Source organism: Pistacia vera, unplaced genomic scaffold (assembly GCF_008641045.1).
Source record: "Pistacia vera cultivar Batoury unplaced genomic scaffold, PisVer_v2 Contig123, whole genome shotgun sequence".
Classification (NCBI taxonomy): domain Eukaryota; kingdom Viridiplantae; phylum Streptophyta; class Magnoliopsida; order Sapindales; family Anacardiaceae; genus Pistacia; species Pistacia vera.
In genome coordinates this window covers 170,758-185,219 of record NW_022195282.1, presented here as the reverse complement: position 1 = coordinate 185,219, position 14,462 = coordinate 170,758, and the positions used below count along the sequence as shown (strand labels likewise).

The following is a 14,462-nucleotide window of genomic DNA, read 5'->3' as shown; positions in this document are numbered from 1 at the left end:
ACACGTAGCCACCACTTCTTTTAGAAACTACAATGTACAACCCCTGCTATTAGTTCAGACTTCAGGGCATAAAACCAGTGAGGGTAAATTAGACCTTCTGCTGCAAAACAAAATTAAAATGAAATTTCTGAAAAAAGTAAAATTCTGAAACTACGTAATTAAAAATAAAAATAATATACAAAGAATTTAAAAAATCTAAAATAATAAATAGACGATTTACAAAAAGAAGAATGCAAAAAACAAGAACAACGTAAACTTTATTATATTATTCTCAATTGAATACAATGTTTGGAATATATACTGATAGCTTGAGTTCACAAATCACAAGTAGATATGATGGTTCAAATATGTACATATCAATTCAAATATGTGCATATTAATTTACAAGTAGCAGATTTGTAGTCTTATTCTAAAGCTTATAGAAAGACTCTCTAACATATTTTTTAATACTTTTGGATCAAGTTAATTCAAATTTCTTGAACTAGATATTAAGCGTGTAATGAACTTGAGCTTAGATCGGACGTGATATTGTCATGCCAGGTTCACGTCACTCATGCTTGGTCAATTTCAATTTTTTTTAAAAATATTAAAAATAGATTTTGTATTTCTTTTTAGTTATTTAAAGATTTTTTATTACATTTTTTAACGTTTTAAAAGTTTTGTATAAGTTATGCACAATAATTTCAATATTTATTTTTGAAATAAAGTTAAGGGTAAAAGAGTCACTCTAAGATAAATTCATGGGTAAATTCGTAATTATAGAGCGTGAACGTAGCAAAAGTTGTGGACACTAACCAATGTTACCGAATCTATCACGTGGCACAACAGTCGAGGCCCTTAAATTCTGAAGGGAAAAAAAAAAGCTGAATATTACACATACCTGAAGCAGAAAATTGAAATCATATACCCAGACCTTTTTCACCTCTCCTCCTCCTCCTCCTCCATCAACCATTTATTATCATTTGTGTTTTCGTCCTTGAAAACTGTGGAACTCCATCCTCCTAACTCCTAACTAGTTCCATTTCTTAAATATGGAATGCCAGCTCTTGAAGTTGCCAAATGCCCTGATGGTCGTTAAACAAAGAAACTGAAATCTCATCCGTATTTATTTAAATGTGTTTAGTCTCAAAAGCCAGGGGACTACAGTTGTACTTGTCTCGCGCGACGCCAATTACCAAGCTGTTTCCAGTTTGATACCATAATTTATGGCTTCAAAACTTTTTGTATAAATAAATGGTTTCAAGAATCAAGACCATACTATTATCATTCCATTTTTAAACAAAGCAACTTTAACCAAATGGAATCATGTAATTGTAACAAAATTTGAAATTTTATTCCTCAAAGCTAACAATGACACAAATAAGTTCACAAGAACAGGTGATACAAATGCTTGCAAAAGTCTGCAAATAGTATACATGGGTGACTATGCCGAAGTAAAATAACAACTCTGATTAATACACAACAACAAACAGGAGCTTTTATCTCTTTATTAAACACTAGTTGGTATGCCATAGCTCGGCCAAGTGTAAAATCAATGGCAATAGAGCTCTTGAGCCTCTGTATACCCTCCTTATCTTCTCCCCCACTCCAATAAGGGCTGCAATTATATATTAAGCTACAGAAAATTAAATGTGAAACAATGAGCAGCATATAGAGCATGTACCTGCTACATATCCAAGGGGTTTGGTTTGTTACATAGAAAGCGTTAATGGTTTGGAAACCTTTCAAGAAAGCCTCAATGCAGAATCTTCATCCATATTCCACACAAAACCAGGCATATCAAACCTTGGCCCAGCGACAGTTCTATATATGTAAAGCTTCTCAACGGGTAAGTTTTCAGGCCTCGAATCTGGAGGTCCCCTCTCATCAATAACTTCAACATTCAGCCTGGGCATCTTCTGACCTAGCAGCTTACATGCTTCAAAACTCACCGAACACGAAGACATCCAAAGGGATCGCATTGTCTCCAGCTTTGCAGCATTGGCCAAAAGAGCCTTGTCACCAAAGGGACAGTCCCTAATCTCCAATTTCCGAAGGCTATCACACCCAGAAAGCACATGATGGAGTCCCAAATCACTTTCTCCAGCAAAAGCCACAGAAAGCATTTCTAACTTTTTAGCATAGGTTCCTATGTACTCGAACACACGATCTGTGAGGAGACCAGAAAGGGAGAGGCGCCGCAGATCCTTGCAGTGCTCAACAATGGCTCCAAAACCGACATCAAGTGGCTGGTCAGTCAGGTAATCAGGAGTCCGTGGCTCAATAATACAAAGCCGAAAACGAGTCATATTGGGACGATTTCTAGCAATGGTAACTAAAGCATCATTAGACATTTGGCGGCAGAAATAGAGAACCGACTCAAGCTTAGGACAGCCCTCAGAGACAGAGACCAGGCCTTGTTCCGTCAAGGATACATTTGGCTCAGCACCAAATGGTTCGGATGGAAATACCCTCAATTCCTGCAGATCCTTGCAAGATGCGGCAAGGGCTTCAAGGCCACTATCCTCAATGTAATCCAGTACCTGCAAATTGCAATGGTGTCCTCGATTAGTCCAAGTATAGCAATAAGATGATACAAGGTATTGTAAGTTTTTAGAGAAAAAGATCAAAAGTAGGTTAACAGAACAAATAGAGGGAACTCCTAGATGAAATCGGTAATTAAACTTCAAATGCCCAGAATTGAAATTCAAAGGAAACCCTAGGTCAATTATTTTGCAATATACAACAAGGAAGCATCTCCTCTAGCAGCTAAACAAAAATTTTTGGATACAAGCAAAGAGTAGAAGGAATGAGATGACAACTAAGAGTCAACAAAAACTTTATATAAGATCAAACCTACCCAAAGGCGCTGCAAATTTGGACACAATTTAAGCAGCTTGATAAGATCAGGACATTGAATAGTTGCATAGCTCAAATTCAATGATGTCAGTCCAGTGCAAACAGAATAAACAGCTGGAAGGTAAGCAGGGACCACATCCCAAAACCCAGACAGGCTCTTAAGTTCCTTACACCCTGAAAAAGCTCCTGCCAGATTTGAGAAGATCTCCGTTCGCAGCTCAGCAGAATAGGCACCTGTGCCTAACTCAACAAGCTGAGGTGCCTGGCAAAGTAGGTTGGCAAGCTTGTCAAGAGGTACAGCACGGTTGAGCCGAAGAGTCCTCAGGTTCGGACACCTACCTAATAGGCGCTCAAGAGCTGATAAACTAACCTCAGACCCTAAACATGCAATGTTAAGAGATACAAGTGATGTGCATGTCTCAGGAAAATGGCTGAGCCAATTCCCACTCAAATCCTCCACTTCACTCTCCCGCAAATCCAACTCTCTAAGATTCCTGCATCAACAAACAAGATGACAAGGTTTAAGACCTTAAAAGTGATTTAATTACAGAAAATGCCACAACGGTGATACCAAATTAAGCCATTGACCAAAATAACAATGAAAGAAAAAACAAAAATTCCATAAAAAAAAATTGGCAGCTCATTGCCAGCATCGTCATTGACAGTGACTAGACTGCCTTATTAAAGTATATTTCCTCAGCAAAGACGGTTCCCAGAAAACAAAGCCCACTCACGCTTTATTTATTTGACATCAAATTTATTTTATATAAAGAAAAATGTCTCCATTCTAAGATTCCAAAACCAACAGAAGAAAAAGAAGGAAATAGACTTGAGTTTTCCCCAAAACCAAAAACCAAGTTCCTGAACAAATCAACATAATCTTCGGCAGAAAATTGAAGAATAATAAAAACTAAGCAAAGTGAAGAAGAATCATCCTCCTTTCTGTATCAACATAGAAAGAAAGAAGAATCCTAAACAACACCCGCATTGTTCAAGAAGCAAACATCCGAAACTAAATAAAACGCAATCCAACCCACATCAAATTCAGCTGGCAGAAAGAAACAGCAACACAAGTGAACTTAACTAGATTAGCGATCAAAGAACAAGCCTACACCAGATCTAAGACTGCAAGAACAAAGCATAAAAGAGGCAACGTCACATGTAAGAAAAAGTCCACATTCTGCGGATACCGAATCCACAAAACAGCCCTACGAATTTAACTCAGTGGAGCAAACATTATAAGTTTCTTAATTTTTTTTCTTGGAAATAATTATGAAAAAACAGTAAAATGAACTGGAGTTAATACCATAAAGATGAGATTTTATCACACATTCATATCATCAACACTTAAACAACCACTTTAAGGAATATTAATTTTTATATACTTAGCAAGTTAATTCTCGAGAAAAAGTAAATAAAAGTAAACCTGCAATTAGCAGCAATGCAGCAAGTCCTTGGGTGGAGAAGCCCTCACAGAGCTCAACACCAGAACCTTAAAATTCTAAAAGACTTGGGAATCAGCTCCAGCTTCATCGGAAACCACCTACGCTTCAACCTGATCTCCTCCAAAAGGGGTAACCACTGGCCATCTCAGCGATCCACGGGTACACGTAACCTCCCCAACCTTCAGGAACTAAATTAAAGTCAGCAAAGTGAGGCTTTCCTTTGAGCCCCACGATCTCACTTCAGGAAACCGTGTGATCACCCTCCGCGGGCTCACGCGTAACAGTTCCCCACAAATCCGTTCCTGCACCACCTCTCGATCTCGTACCACGACTTGCACACCAGTGATATCGAGTTCCGGTCTTTGTCGGACTGAACAAACGAAAACACATGCTCTAACACGTCCTCTGGAAAGGATGGTATGACATTTTCTTTAACATTGAACAAACTAAATATTTGAATTCCCGACAAATTCTCTTCAAAAAATTCAAAACTATTTGAGCGAGCGAGTGAAGAGAAGTGACGTTTCTGTGTTCTTCTTCTTGTTTAGATCTGAATGCCATGAAGAACAAGCTTATACTCAGTACTGAGGGAGGTGAGGTGAGGTGAGAGAAAAGAGAGAGAGAGAGAGAGAGAGAGTCGAGAGAGAAAGTCAAGTGTAGGACAAAGAAAAGAAAAATTGAGAGAAATTAGATAAGGGATTTTATGTAGGTAAACCAGTTGGGTTAGATTTTAACTATAGTTAAACAAGTGACAACGGTTGATATTGGGACACGTGTTACCATATTGATTGTATCCGTTGGATGGACGGTGGGGTAGTTTATGATCTATCCGTAGGCGACGAAGGGAGCCTCAGAAAACGGGTGTATGTAAAGAGAGTGGAACCAGGGCAGATGTGGCGAGAAGTTCATAATATCGTGGGATAAGAGATTGGATTCGAAATTGTCGTGTACAAGAGGGAAGGAGGGTGTTGATAAAGTGTTATCATGTGTAGGAGGGATGGTGGAGGAAGGAATCTCATGATTCGCGTTGACGGCTGGATCTGTGGGGATCGGATATTGAGGGGACCACACTGAGAGAGAAAGGTTAAAATAATGAGGAATGATCTGATGTGAAGTTTTGTTATTGTGACATCATGGCCGTTCAATCATTTTTTACTGTGTTTCCCATGTTAGGAGACTGTTAACATGTACACGATGGATGATGTACAGAAAACTAAACTTTATTTCGTCCTTGATTGAAATTGGTAATTAACAGTTTAATATAGTAACTATAGTATTACAGTACGACCTGTTGACTTTCATTACCAAAGACTAACATTTAAATAATTTGAATAAATTGCATTTCCAGGAAAAAAAATTAATATATTTTGTAAACATTTATAATTCTGAAAAAAGGTGAAAGGATAGTTTATGAGGTAAATTTTCTTTAAAAAGGTAATTTGTGGATTAAAGTCCAAACAATTGTTGGAACAAAAATAAAAGGATAAAAGTACAAAACAGTGCATGTCGCATTTTAAACAAAACCGTCAGATGAGAGGGGCCTTTCTAACAGTGTACGGCTGATGGAATAGAATCGATTTACACAATTACCCAAAAAGTATAAACAGTCAAAAATATTTTACCATGAATAGTGAAAGAGCTGAAGAGACCCCACAGTTACCTCAGGTGCATGTACATGGCTTCACAAAAAAAAAAAAAATTATATTGATGTTGGAACTTCATTGTCGAAAATACCCCTTATCTGATAGCACAGTTTCATTCTAGTTCCATATAAATGAGGGGTACAGTTGTCAGTCGGTGAAAAGGACATGTATTATTGGGTTCCACTGTCGGCATGGACTCCATAGAGCTGTGCCTTTTTATGTCGAAAAAGCTGAAAGAGAGTTAAAATAAACGGTCCAGATTTCAAGCTCCTAAACGGAAGATCTTGGCCGTTGTATGGTCTCTCGTTGGTGAGCGTCCTTATCGATAGCAACTGTGAAGGCTTGTCTCTACGTTTATTATTTTTTTTTTAAAGAAAAATGTTGTTGTAAAATGAGAATAGTATTATTATTTTAGGAAACAGCGAAAAGGTTTCCGTTAAAATATTTTGAATCTTTTGCTCAGAAATTTAGGTTTAATCAGTTAATTGAATATTAAAATAAGGAGGTGAGTTGTCTTGCACGTAGAGTTAATAAATAATTAGTGATTAATTAAATAAATAAACAAATGGATTTGATTATTAAGCCCACGCTTGGTTCTTCGGGAATTCTCGAGTTGAATGGATGTATAATTCGCTAATTTTGAAATGTTTGTAGGAAATCGAATTCTAGGAGATATAAATAAAGGAAATAAAAATGACGTTAATCATAATCTTTACTTGTTTAGTGTTGTCAAGTGATGACTTTGTTATTTTAATGTTATGGTGGCTTTGATAATGGACCATTGGCATTTCTTACTGACAACCGAGTCTTGTTATTATTTATGTTAATCCTTTACACGTGAAGCGGTAAGCCAATGTAAATGGCGAGGGTTAAAATAAACAATGCAAATTTAGATATTAGCAATCTTTCAGTGTTTAAAGAGACCTGATTATACTATCTTAATTGTTGTACAAGCACTTCCACAGTTATTTAAAAAAAAAAAAAATTGAAGAATAATAAAGAAAAATAAATAAAATGGTTTGAGTCACATCTGTTGTTGAATCCTGAGATCATACCCCACTATAGATCTCAGAGGTTATGATTTAAGTCAATTATTGTTGAAGAATAGTATTGAGACAAGGAAGTCGGGGGCATTGATGGCAACTCTCAAAAACAATATGCATTTGGTGATGGATGGATTATTAACGCCACAACACCTTTGCTGGATTCCTCGAAATTTTACACTCATTCAACAATAATGACTTTAAATTTCATATACAAATCATTAAATCTATTTATTATCAAATACAGATCTTATGAGATTAAGATGTGGTGGGGGGTAGAATAAAGAAATTAAGTGAAGGTTTAATATATAAATGAATAAATGTAACATTTGATACAAGGCGTGACCGTTTTGCGTTTGCGTATGACAAGTATTAGGTGCACGTGATGGAAAAAAAGGTAAATGGTAGTATGTATGTATTTATGTCAATGTTATTAGTGGAAGAGTTTGATTGGACTTTTTTATCTTATCATATCATTGATTATTAATTAAAGTTTAAGATCTCTCTCTAATGCATGTGCGCCTACCTCTCCAAAGTGACAGTATGTATACCTTGCGTAGTAAAAAAAAAATCACACACAGAGATTATGTGGCAAACTTTGTTGACACAATGTAGAAAAAGAAGACGGGTCATTTGACTTACTGTTAATTTTAGATGCTCCCACCATTGGAATCTTTGCAAATGGCATCATGACGAAAAATGTAACATTTTATTTATTTGAAGATTTATATAATCATCAAATTTGCAAACTACTATTATTTTTGGTTTTTATCATAATAGAACTCTCTTTGGTTTGCAGTATTTTGGGGTTAGGTGATTCGCGTTTCAAGTTAGATGGGAGTTGTTAAAAAAGTAGGCCAATTTCCATTCTAGAAAATGTTCATATAATAATATCGGGTATGAAAAGGAGTAAAAAGTTAGGAAAATAATGAATGCAATTAAGAGTTCACATAGATTAGAATGAAATTAAAAGGAATAGAGTTGAGCAAGAAAGTGAAGAAACTGGGTTATGAGCCGAAGAAGAGCAGTGGGGGGACCTTTTAAAAGAAAACAAAAACAGGGTTGAGTAAGAAAAATAGAGGGTGGGCAAAGTCTGCTCCCTAGTGCCGGCCTGCACTGTCCAATCAACTTGAGTGACATTACCTTTTTCTTTTTTTTAATCTCTCCCTACTTAGCGTGAGCTTTATGTCTTTGTCTACGTTGGAGTTTTGACGCAAGAAAAAAATAAAAAAAAAAAGTAACAGCACAGCTACGTCCGCCTCACCCTCGACATCGACATGATCGTCACCGACAATTACCTCTCTGACCTTTTACGTACTTGTGTGTCCATCTTTTTTTTGGTCATTTATTCTCTTAATCCATATAGTTGACTATGATTATATCCAACACCATCATTTCTTTCCATTTTTTTTTTTTTTTTTAAAACGTGGTCAATTACTATCACGTAACTACTTAAACTAATGCCCCCTCCATTCAAAAAGTTGTCATTTTACCTAATTCTTTTTCTTATCTTTTACACGTGGCAACATGGGATTTATGTTACTATTTGCAAAATTGTGTGTCAAATTTCAAAATTAATTGGATTGACTTTGTGTAACACATCGCTAAATGATGATTTTAAAGAAAAATTAAGTTCTTTTAGTCTAACAAATAGAATAAAAAATAACAATAGACTGACTAATCATTACCAATAAAGCTTCTAATTTATATTTTTATTATAAAAAAGGCACAATATTAAACGCTTATCCACCAACAATAAAAGATTGGGTTTAGGGTAGAATGGAGTTGTGAAAGGGACCAAAATTACAGATGCACATGAATGTTTAGGGTTGTAAATTACGTGCACAACTAAGTTTGTTTCATTTCAAAAAGATAAGGTATAAGTCGTGGATGAGGAATCAATGTTATTGGTGTTGGTTGATTAATTTTACCAAAAAAGTAGCAATGCCATGTTCTATGACAGACTTTCTGTTCACTAAGTGACAAATTTAGACTCGGCATACTTGGAGTTGGGTCGATTCCAAATTTATTAAATTATTACTTAGTCAAATTTTGCTGGAAAACAATTTCATGGTATTTGTCTTACGTATGTGACTCAGTATTAGCGTTATAACTTTTGAAATATTGTCAATATACGGCAACACACAACATCCTCAGATGATTGGACCAAACTTGCTTCATATGGAATCATTTCCTTTCCCCCTTTTTCATAGGTTGAGCTTAATTATAATATGAAAAAGAGATTTAGAAATAAATAGTGATTGGGATTTGGGATGGTGGGGTGTGTAGATTTGTTAATAAGTAACATCATTTGGTATAATGGTGAGTGAATGGGACCATTAGTTGGTGAAGACTCAACACCAGATGCTCGCTGCTGCCTTCGACTCTCTTGTTGGATTTGAAGAGTTTTCATAAGTGGGGTATTCTAACTTTTTTCATTCATTTAATGGTCCATCATCCAATCCAATGGTTGTAATTCTTTCAATCATATACTGGACCATTTTTCTTTGCCTGTCCCTAACCCAAACCAAACGGGGACCAATTTTGTGAGACTCAGATTCACACTCCCCTGATTCCTTTTTTTTTTGTTTTTTTATATGTGCCACTGCCATTGACAGGGATGTCCGATGTCAGGCCCATTCCTACAAATTTCACCACTCACATTCTCTCTTTTCAATTATATTTTCAGCAATCAATTTTATTTATAACTGAGAATGTCTACTAAGTTTTTCAGAATCTCATTTAAATTGAAAAATTATGATTTATTCATATATTTTATCAGGAAATAAAATATACCATTTCTACAATATTTGAAACATCTAACAAACCATATCACACAGGCCTATACCTCCATTTCTTACATAGCATGATTGCAATAAGCTCCTTTTGGGATAATAGCGTAGTGAGCCGCTTGATGTAATTAGCTGCAAAGGCCTTACTTAGCCCAACAGTGTACAACCCGTAATTCTCCTTGGCAGGCCCAACTGGCTCAGCTGCAACCACTCCGTCGGTCTCTAAAACCTCTTTTGTACTGAATACTGATTATAATGATGTAATTAGCTGCAAAGGCATTAGCCCAACAGTGTACAGCCCGTAATTCTCCTTGGCAGGCCCAACTGGCTTCAGCTTCAACGACTCGTCGGTCTCTAAAACCACTTTCATATTTATTATAAAGTTATAATTTATAAACTCATAAAAAAAAAAATTACTATATTGGTAAACTATTCTGACTAATTTTCTTTTATAAAGATATGTTAGTTTATAATTTGTTAGTTCGTAATGAATCTTGTCTAATTAAATGTAAATTGATAAACTGTCACGTCACGTTTACCAGAAGTGTTTACCAATTTATCTTTATTTTATTAAAAAAAATTTGACCATAACTTGTAGAAAATAACTGTAGATTTAACTATTTATTATGTTTCAATATCATGACCGTCCTTTACAATCGCAAACAGTAAACTCGACCCAACATTGGGTGATGATTGTGAATATGTAAATACAGGGTATCCGAGGAAATAGAAAGGCTTTAAGGGGTACAGCTGCAAATTCTCCCAAAAAACAAAGAAACACATATATCTGGAGTATAAGAGGAAACCCTAATCCTAATCTGAGCAATCTTGCTCACTTTAGCTTGAAATTTTGGTGGTTTCTCAGGCGAATTAGCGGAAGCTAAGTACAATTTTTTGTTTATATTTGGTAATTATTTCAATTTATTGATCTTACTTTTTCAGAAAGAAAAATAACTCTGTTGTGTTGGTTAGCAATTTATATCAAAGTATATAATTAGGGTCGTTTGCTTATTGTTAATTAAGTTGTTAAGCTGGTGAGGAGAAAGTATGGGCATAGCTGCAACAACATATTATTGCGCTCCGTGTGGATCTTCTTCACGGGTTGTTGCTGCGATGAAGAATGTGCCAATATGCTAATCTGAGGCTTTTATTTCTTTTAATTCTCATAATCAATATTTCCTCTTGCCTTAGTGTTTTTGTCTCTGTTAATCGTACGGGCTATAATGTGAAACTTTGGATTATACTATTAAGTTTTACTGGTTTCGACTAATGGAATAATTCGATTTTAGAAATTTTGTCTTAAATTTTTCTTGCATTTCTGGAAACAAACTTAACTTAGAAGATGCGCTTAATGGTTTTGATTTCTTTTCTTATCAGACTGCAATTTGTTCACGTCAATGCAAATGTTGAGGTTATTAATCATGATTCTGGTTTTTCTTATATTCTGAGAACCAGCACAATTACATGACTGAAATATTGAACTTAAAGTGTGAATTGTTGTTGCCTATGATGACAATTTTGGACATGAGCTGCAACAACATTTAGCGCACCATGGTAGATTTTACACATGGGTTGTTGACGCAAGGAAGAATGTGCCAAAATGCTAATCTGAGGCTTTGTTTATCTTACTCAAGTATATAAATTGGGATTTTCAAGGTTTTAGTTTCAATTTTACTTTCTTTTCCCTTCTCTTCGTTAAAATCTAATTCGTGACTCCTCTTTACACACGCACACACACACACTTTCTTATCAGTGACTATTGTATGATCCTGCAGTTAGTCTCAAATGGCATAAAGTACAAACATGAAGTGAAGATTATCAGCATGAACCTACCAGATAACTCGGGAATTTTTTTAGGTTACTACAACGTGGTTGTGCAGTTGGTCTTGGATGGCATGAGCTTTAATGAGATATGCTGCCTATGACCTGAAAGTACATAAGAAAATAATTGTTTCAAGGTTATTGTCAATGGTATATTTCTCATATGTAAAGTCCTTGTTTGTTGGACACGAATAGATTTTCCAGTATCTAGTTGCTTTTGTGACTTGAATGTTGACAAATTTTAGCTATTCTGCATAATTACATCCTATTGCTGTTTGCCAGATGGATTGTTTTATACTGTCACTGTGGATATAGCTATTCTGCAAAATGACATCCTATTGCTGTTTGACAAATTGTTTTATATTGTCCTATTGCCAAGAATCAATTTATATGTAAGCTAGTTCAAAGATAATGCAGCTACTATAAGTAATTTGTGGTTAATTAAGGTACTAGACCTAACAAATGATTTATCACTTTATCTTTGAAATGATATCAAATGAGTTTTTTTAAATAGTGGATGCACTGTAGTTTCATATTCTATTTAAGCGTTTTGCTTGGATATAGCATTGTTTCTTGAAGATCTCTGAATTAACATTTTCCTTGGATTTCTCTTGCTGAATGATTCCTTTAAAAATCTTTAATTTTTTTTTTTTTAAAAACACAAATCAGGGTTCAGATTGAGGTAAATTTTTGTGCGAATACAAATGGTATGTTCGAATCAGAAATTATCTTCTCCAAAGTGTACACAAAAAAATTACTTGAGCGAGATGTTGGGTTTAGAATGAGACATTAGAAGACATCATAACAAAGAAGAAAATGGGTGGAAGGAGAAATAGGTAGGTGACATTTACCACTACCGACTTGAAATGAAACTATTCAATTAAACAACAATAACTCATCCCCAAATAGCCCAGGTTGAAGCCCAATAAAGTAGGCTGGGTCCAAATGAACCAGGCTGAAGCCCAGTAAAGTAGGCTGGGTCCAAATGAAATAAAATAATTGAAGTGTTGTCAATTAAACATGGTTACTTAAGCTGAGGATATACATTTGAATGGTAGTTGAAACAAGAATAGCTCCGCGATCGCGAATGGTAGGTTATTACGAGAGAATTTGTTTACTTAAGGAAGAAGGATGTGCGTGCATTTTGAGAGTGTCTGTTTACGGAGACGCTAACCTCGGCATTATTTCTGCATCGGTTTAAGAGTATCAAAAATTTGAGTACGATGGGACCTGGNACCGACTTGAAATGAAACTATTCAATTAAACAACAATAACTCATCCCCAAATAGCCCAGGTTGAAGCCCAATAAAGTAGGCTGGGTCCAAATGAACCAGGTTGAAGCCCAGTAAAGTAGGCTGGGTCCAAATGAAATAAAATAATTGAAGTGTTGTCAATTAAACATGGTTACTTAAGCTGAGGATATACATTTGAATGGTAGTTGAAACAAGAATAGCTCCGCGATCGCGAATGGTAGGTTATTACGAGAGAATTTGTTTACTTAAGGAAGAAGGATGTGCGTGCATTTTGAGAGTGTCTGTTTACGGAGACGCTAACCTCGGCATTATTTCTGCATCGGTTTAAGAGTATCAAAAATTTGAGTACGATGGGACCTGGTGGACCTGGAGGCCCCGGCGGTGGCTGGGGTGGTGGACCTGGAGGCCCCGGCGGTGGCTGGGGTGGCGGACCTGGAGGCCCCGGCGGCGGCTGGGGTCCTGGGCCTGGAGGCCCCGGCGGCGGATGGGGTCCTGGGCCTGGAGGCCCCGGCGGTGGGTGGGGGCCTGGAGGACCTGGTTGGGGTCCGGGACCTGGCGGACCTTGGGGTGGAGGTCCTGGTTTCTTTCCTGGAGGTGGATTTTTTGGTGGGTTCTTCGATGGTATGTGCAACATGATTTCTTCTTGGTAAGTCTAATTACATCCACTCTCCACTAAATTTGATATATCAACTGCATTGATACGGGGTTTACATGACAATTTGAGACTATCTAATTCTACATTTTGATTCCTTTTGGAATTGCAGTTTGTCCTGCCTGTGCTGTTGTTGGTTGCTACAAGACTGTTTCGGTAGGCCCGGTGGTCCTGGCCCATTCGGTCCTCCAGGTGGCCCCCGGCCCTTTTGATTTTTATCTGCCTTTATAAGCACTGGGATCGTTTCTTCTGGTGATATTTGTGTTGTAGCGTAACCTGTCGGTGTATTTTTATTTTATACTTGTAATAATTTCGTTGTATTAAACTAGATATTTCCTTTCTTTGCTGATGAGTAACTTGAAACGTGCTATATTAAATAAATTGGATATGTAATTTATTGAGTATATGGACAGCAGGACAGGTGTTTTTTTTTTTTTTTAATTCTTGTTTTTGAGAATCTCCTTTCTCCAAGTCCGAAGAAGAAATGTTTTCTCATCATCCAAGGAGGTCTTCTCTTTTGACTTCTTTTTATTTCTCTTTGTAATAACTAAGAGACGGCTGAAAAGTGGTTCCACGTTAGTCAAATTTCGATTAATGAGTGTCTTGTGCTATTCAAATAGTGGTTAAAGTAAAACGTTACATAAATAAACAGGAGAAGAGCCGGGTAATGACAGAAGCTTAATTACTGTTATCATCAATTGCTACTGCCCCTCCTCTCAAATCAATCACAATTCTTTGTTTGGACGTTTTCATGTTTTGGAAGTTGTCGGTCTTGTAGTTATGCACCCATCATAATGCTATAAAGATGATTCCTTATGAATAAACTTGGTTGTATTTTTAGTTGACATGCATGCTAGCCTTGGCCATCGTCTGTTTCTTGTAATGGTTGTCTTTGGATAACTATAGCTGCAACTAGGGGATTAATCCTCTAAAAAATATGATTAAAGGCAGCCGTAATCTTAACTGGACCTGGAA

General features: G+C 36.3%; 1 protein-coding gene, 1 long non-coding RNA gene and 1 pseudogene across 2 annotated transcripts; 1 reads left to right on the top strand and 2 right to left on the bottom strand.

The window, feature by feature from the left end:
- Positions 1–1,314: 1,314 nt before the first annotated feature.
- On the bottom strand, positions 1,315–4,966 carry LOC116116628 (annotated as a pseudogene).
- Positions 4,967–12,275: 7,309 nt separating this feature from the next.
- On the top strand, positions 12,276–13,928 carry LOC116116764 (translation initiation factor IF-2-like). The gene is made up of 3 exons (XM_031402814.1): positions 12,276–12,808; positions 13,198–13,481; positions 13,600–13,928. The coding sequence occupies exons 1-3, from the start codon at positions 12,806–12,808 to the stop codon at positions 13,697–13,699; spliced, it is 387 nt and encodes a 128-aa protein (XP_031258674.1). The 5' UTR covers positions 12,276–12,805; the 3' UTR covers positions 13,700–13,928.
- On the bottom strand, positions 12,938–14,461 carry LOC116116782. The gene is made up of 3 exons (XR_004125863.1): positions 14,452–14,461; positions 13,235–13,253; positions 12,938–13,192 (listed from the first exon to the last, which is right to left on the bottom strand). It is a non-coding gene; the product is annotated as an uncharacterized LOC116116782 (long non-coding RNA).
- Between the last annotated feature and the right edge of the window lies 1 nt (position 14,462).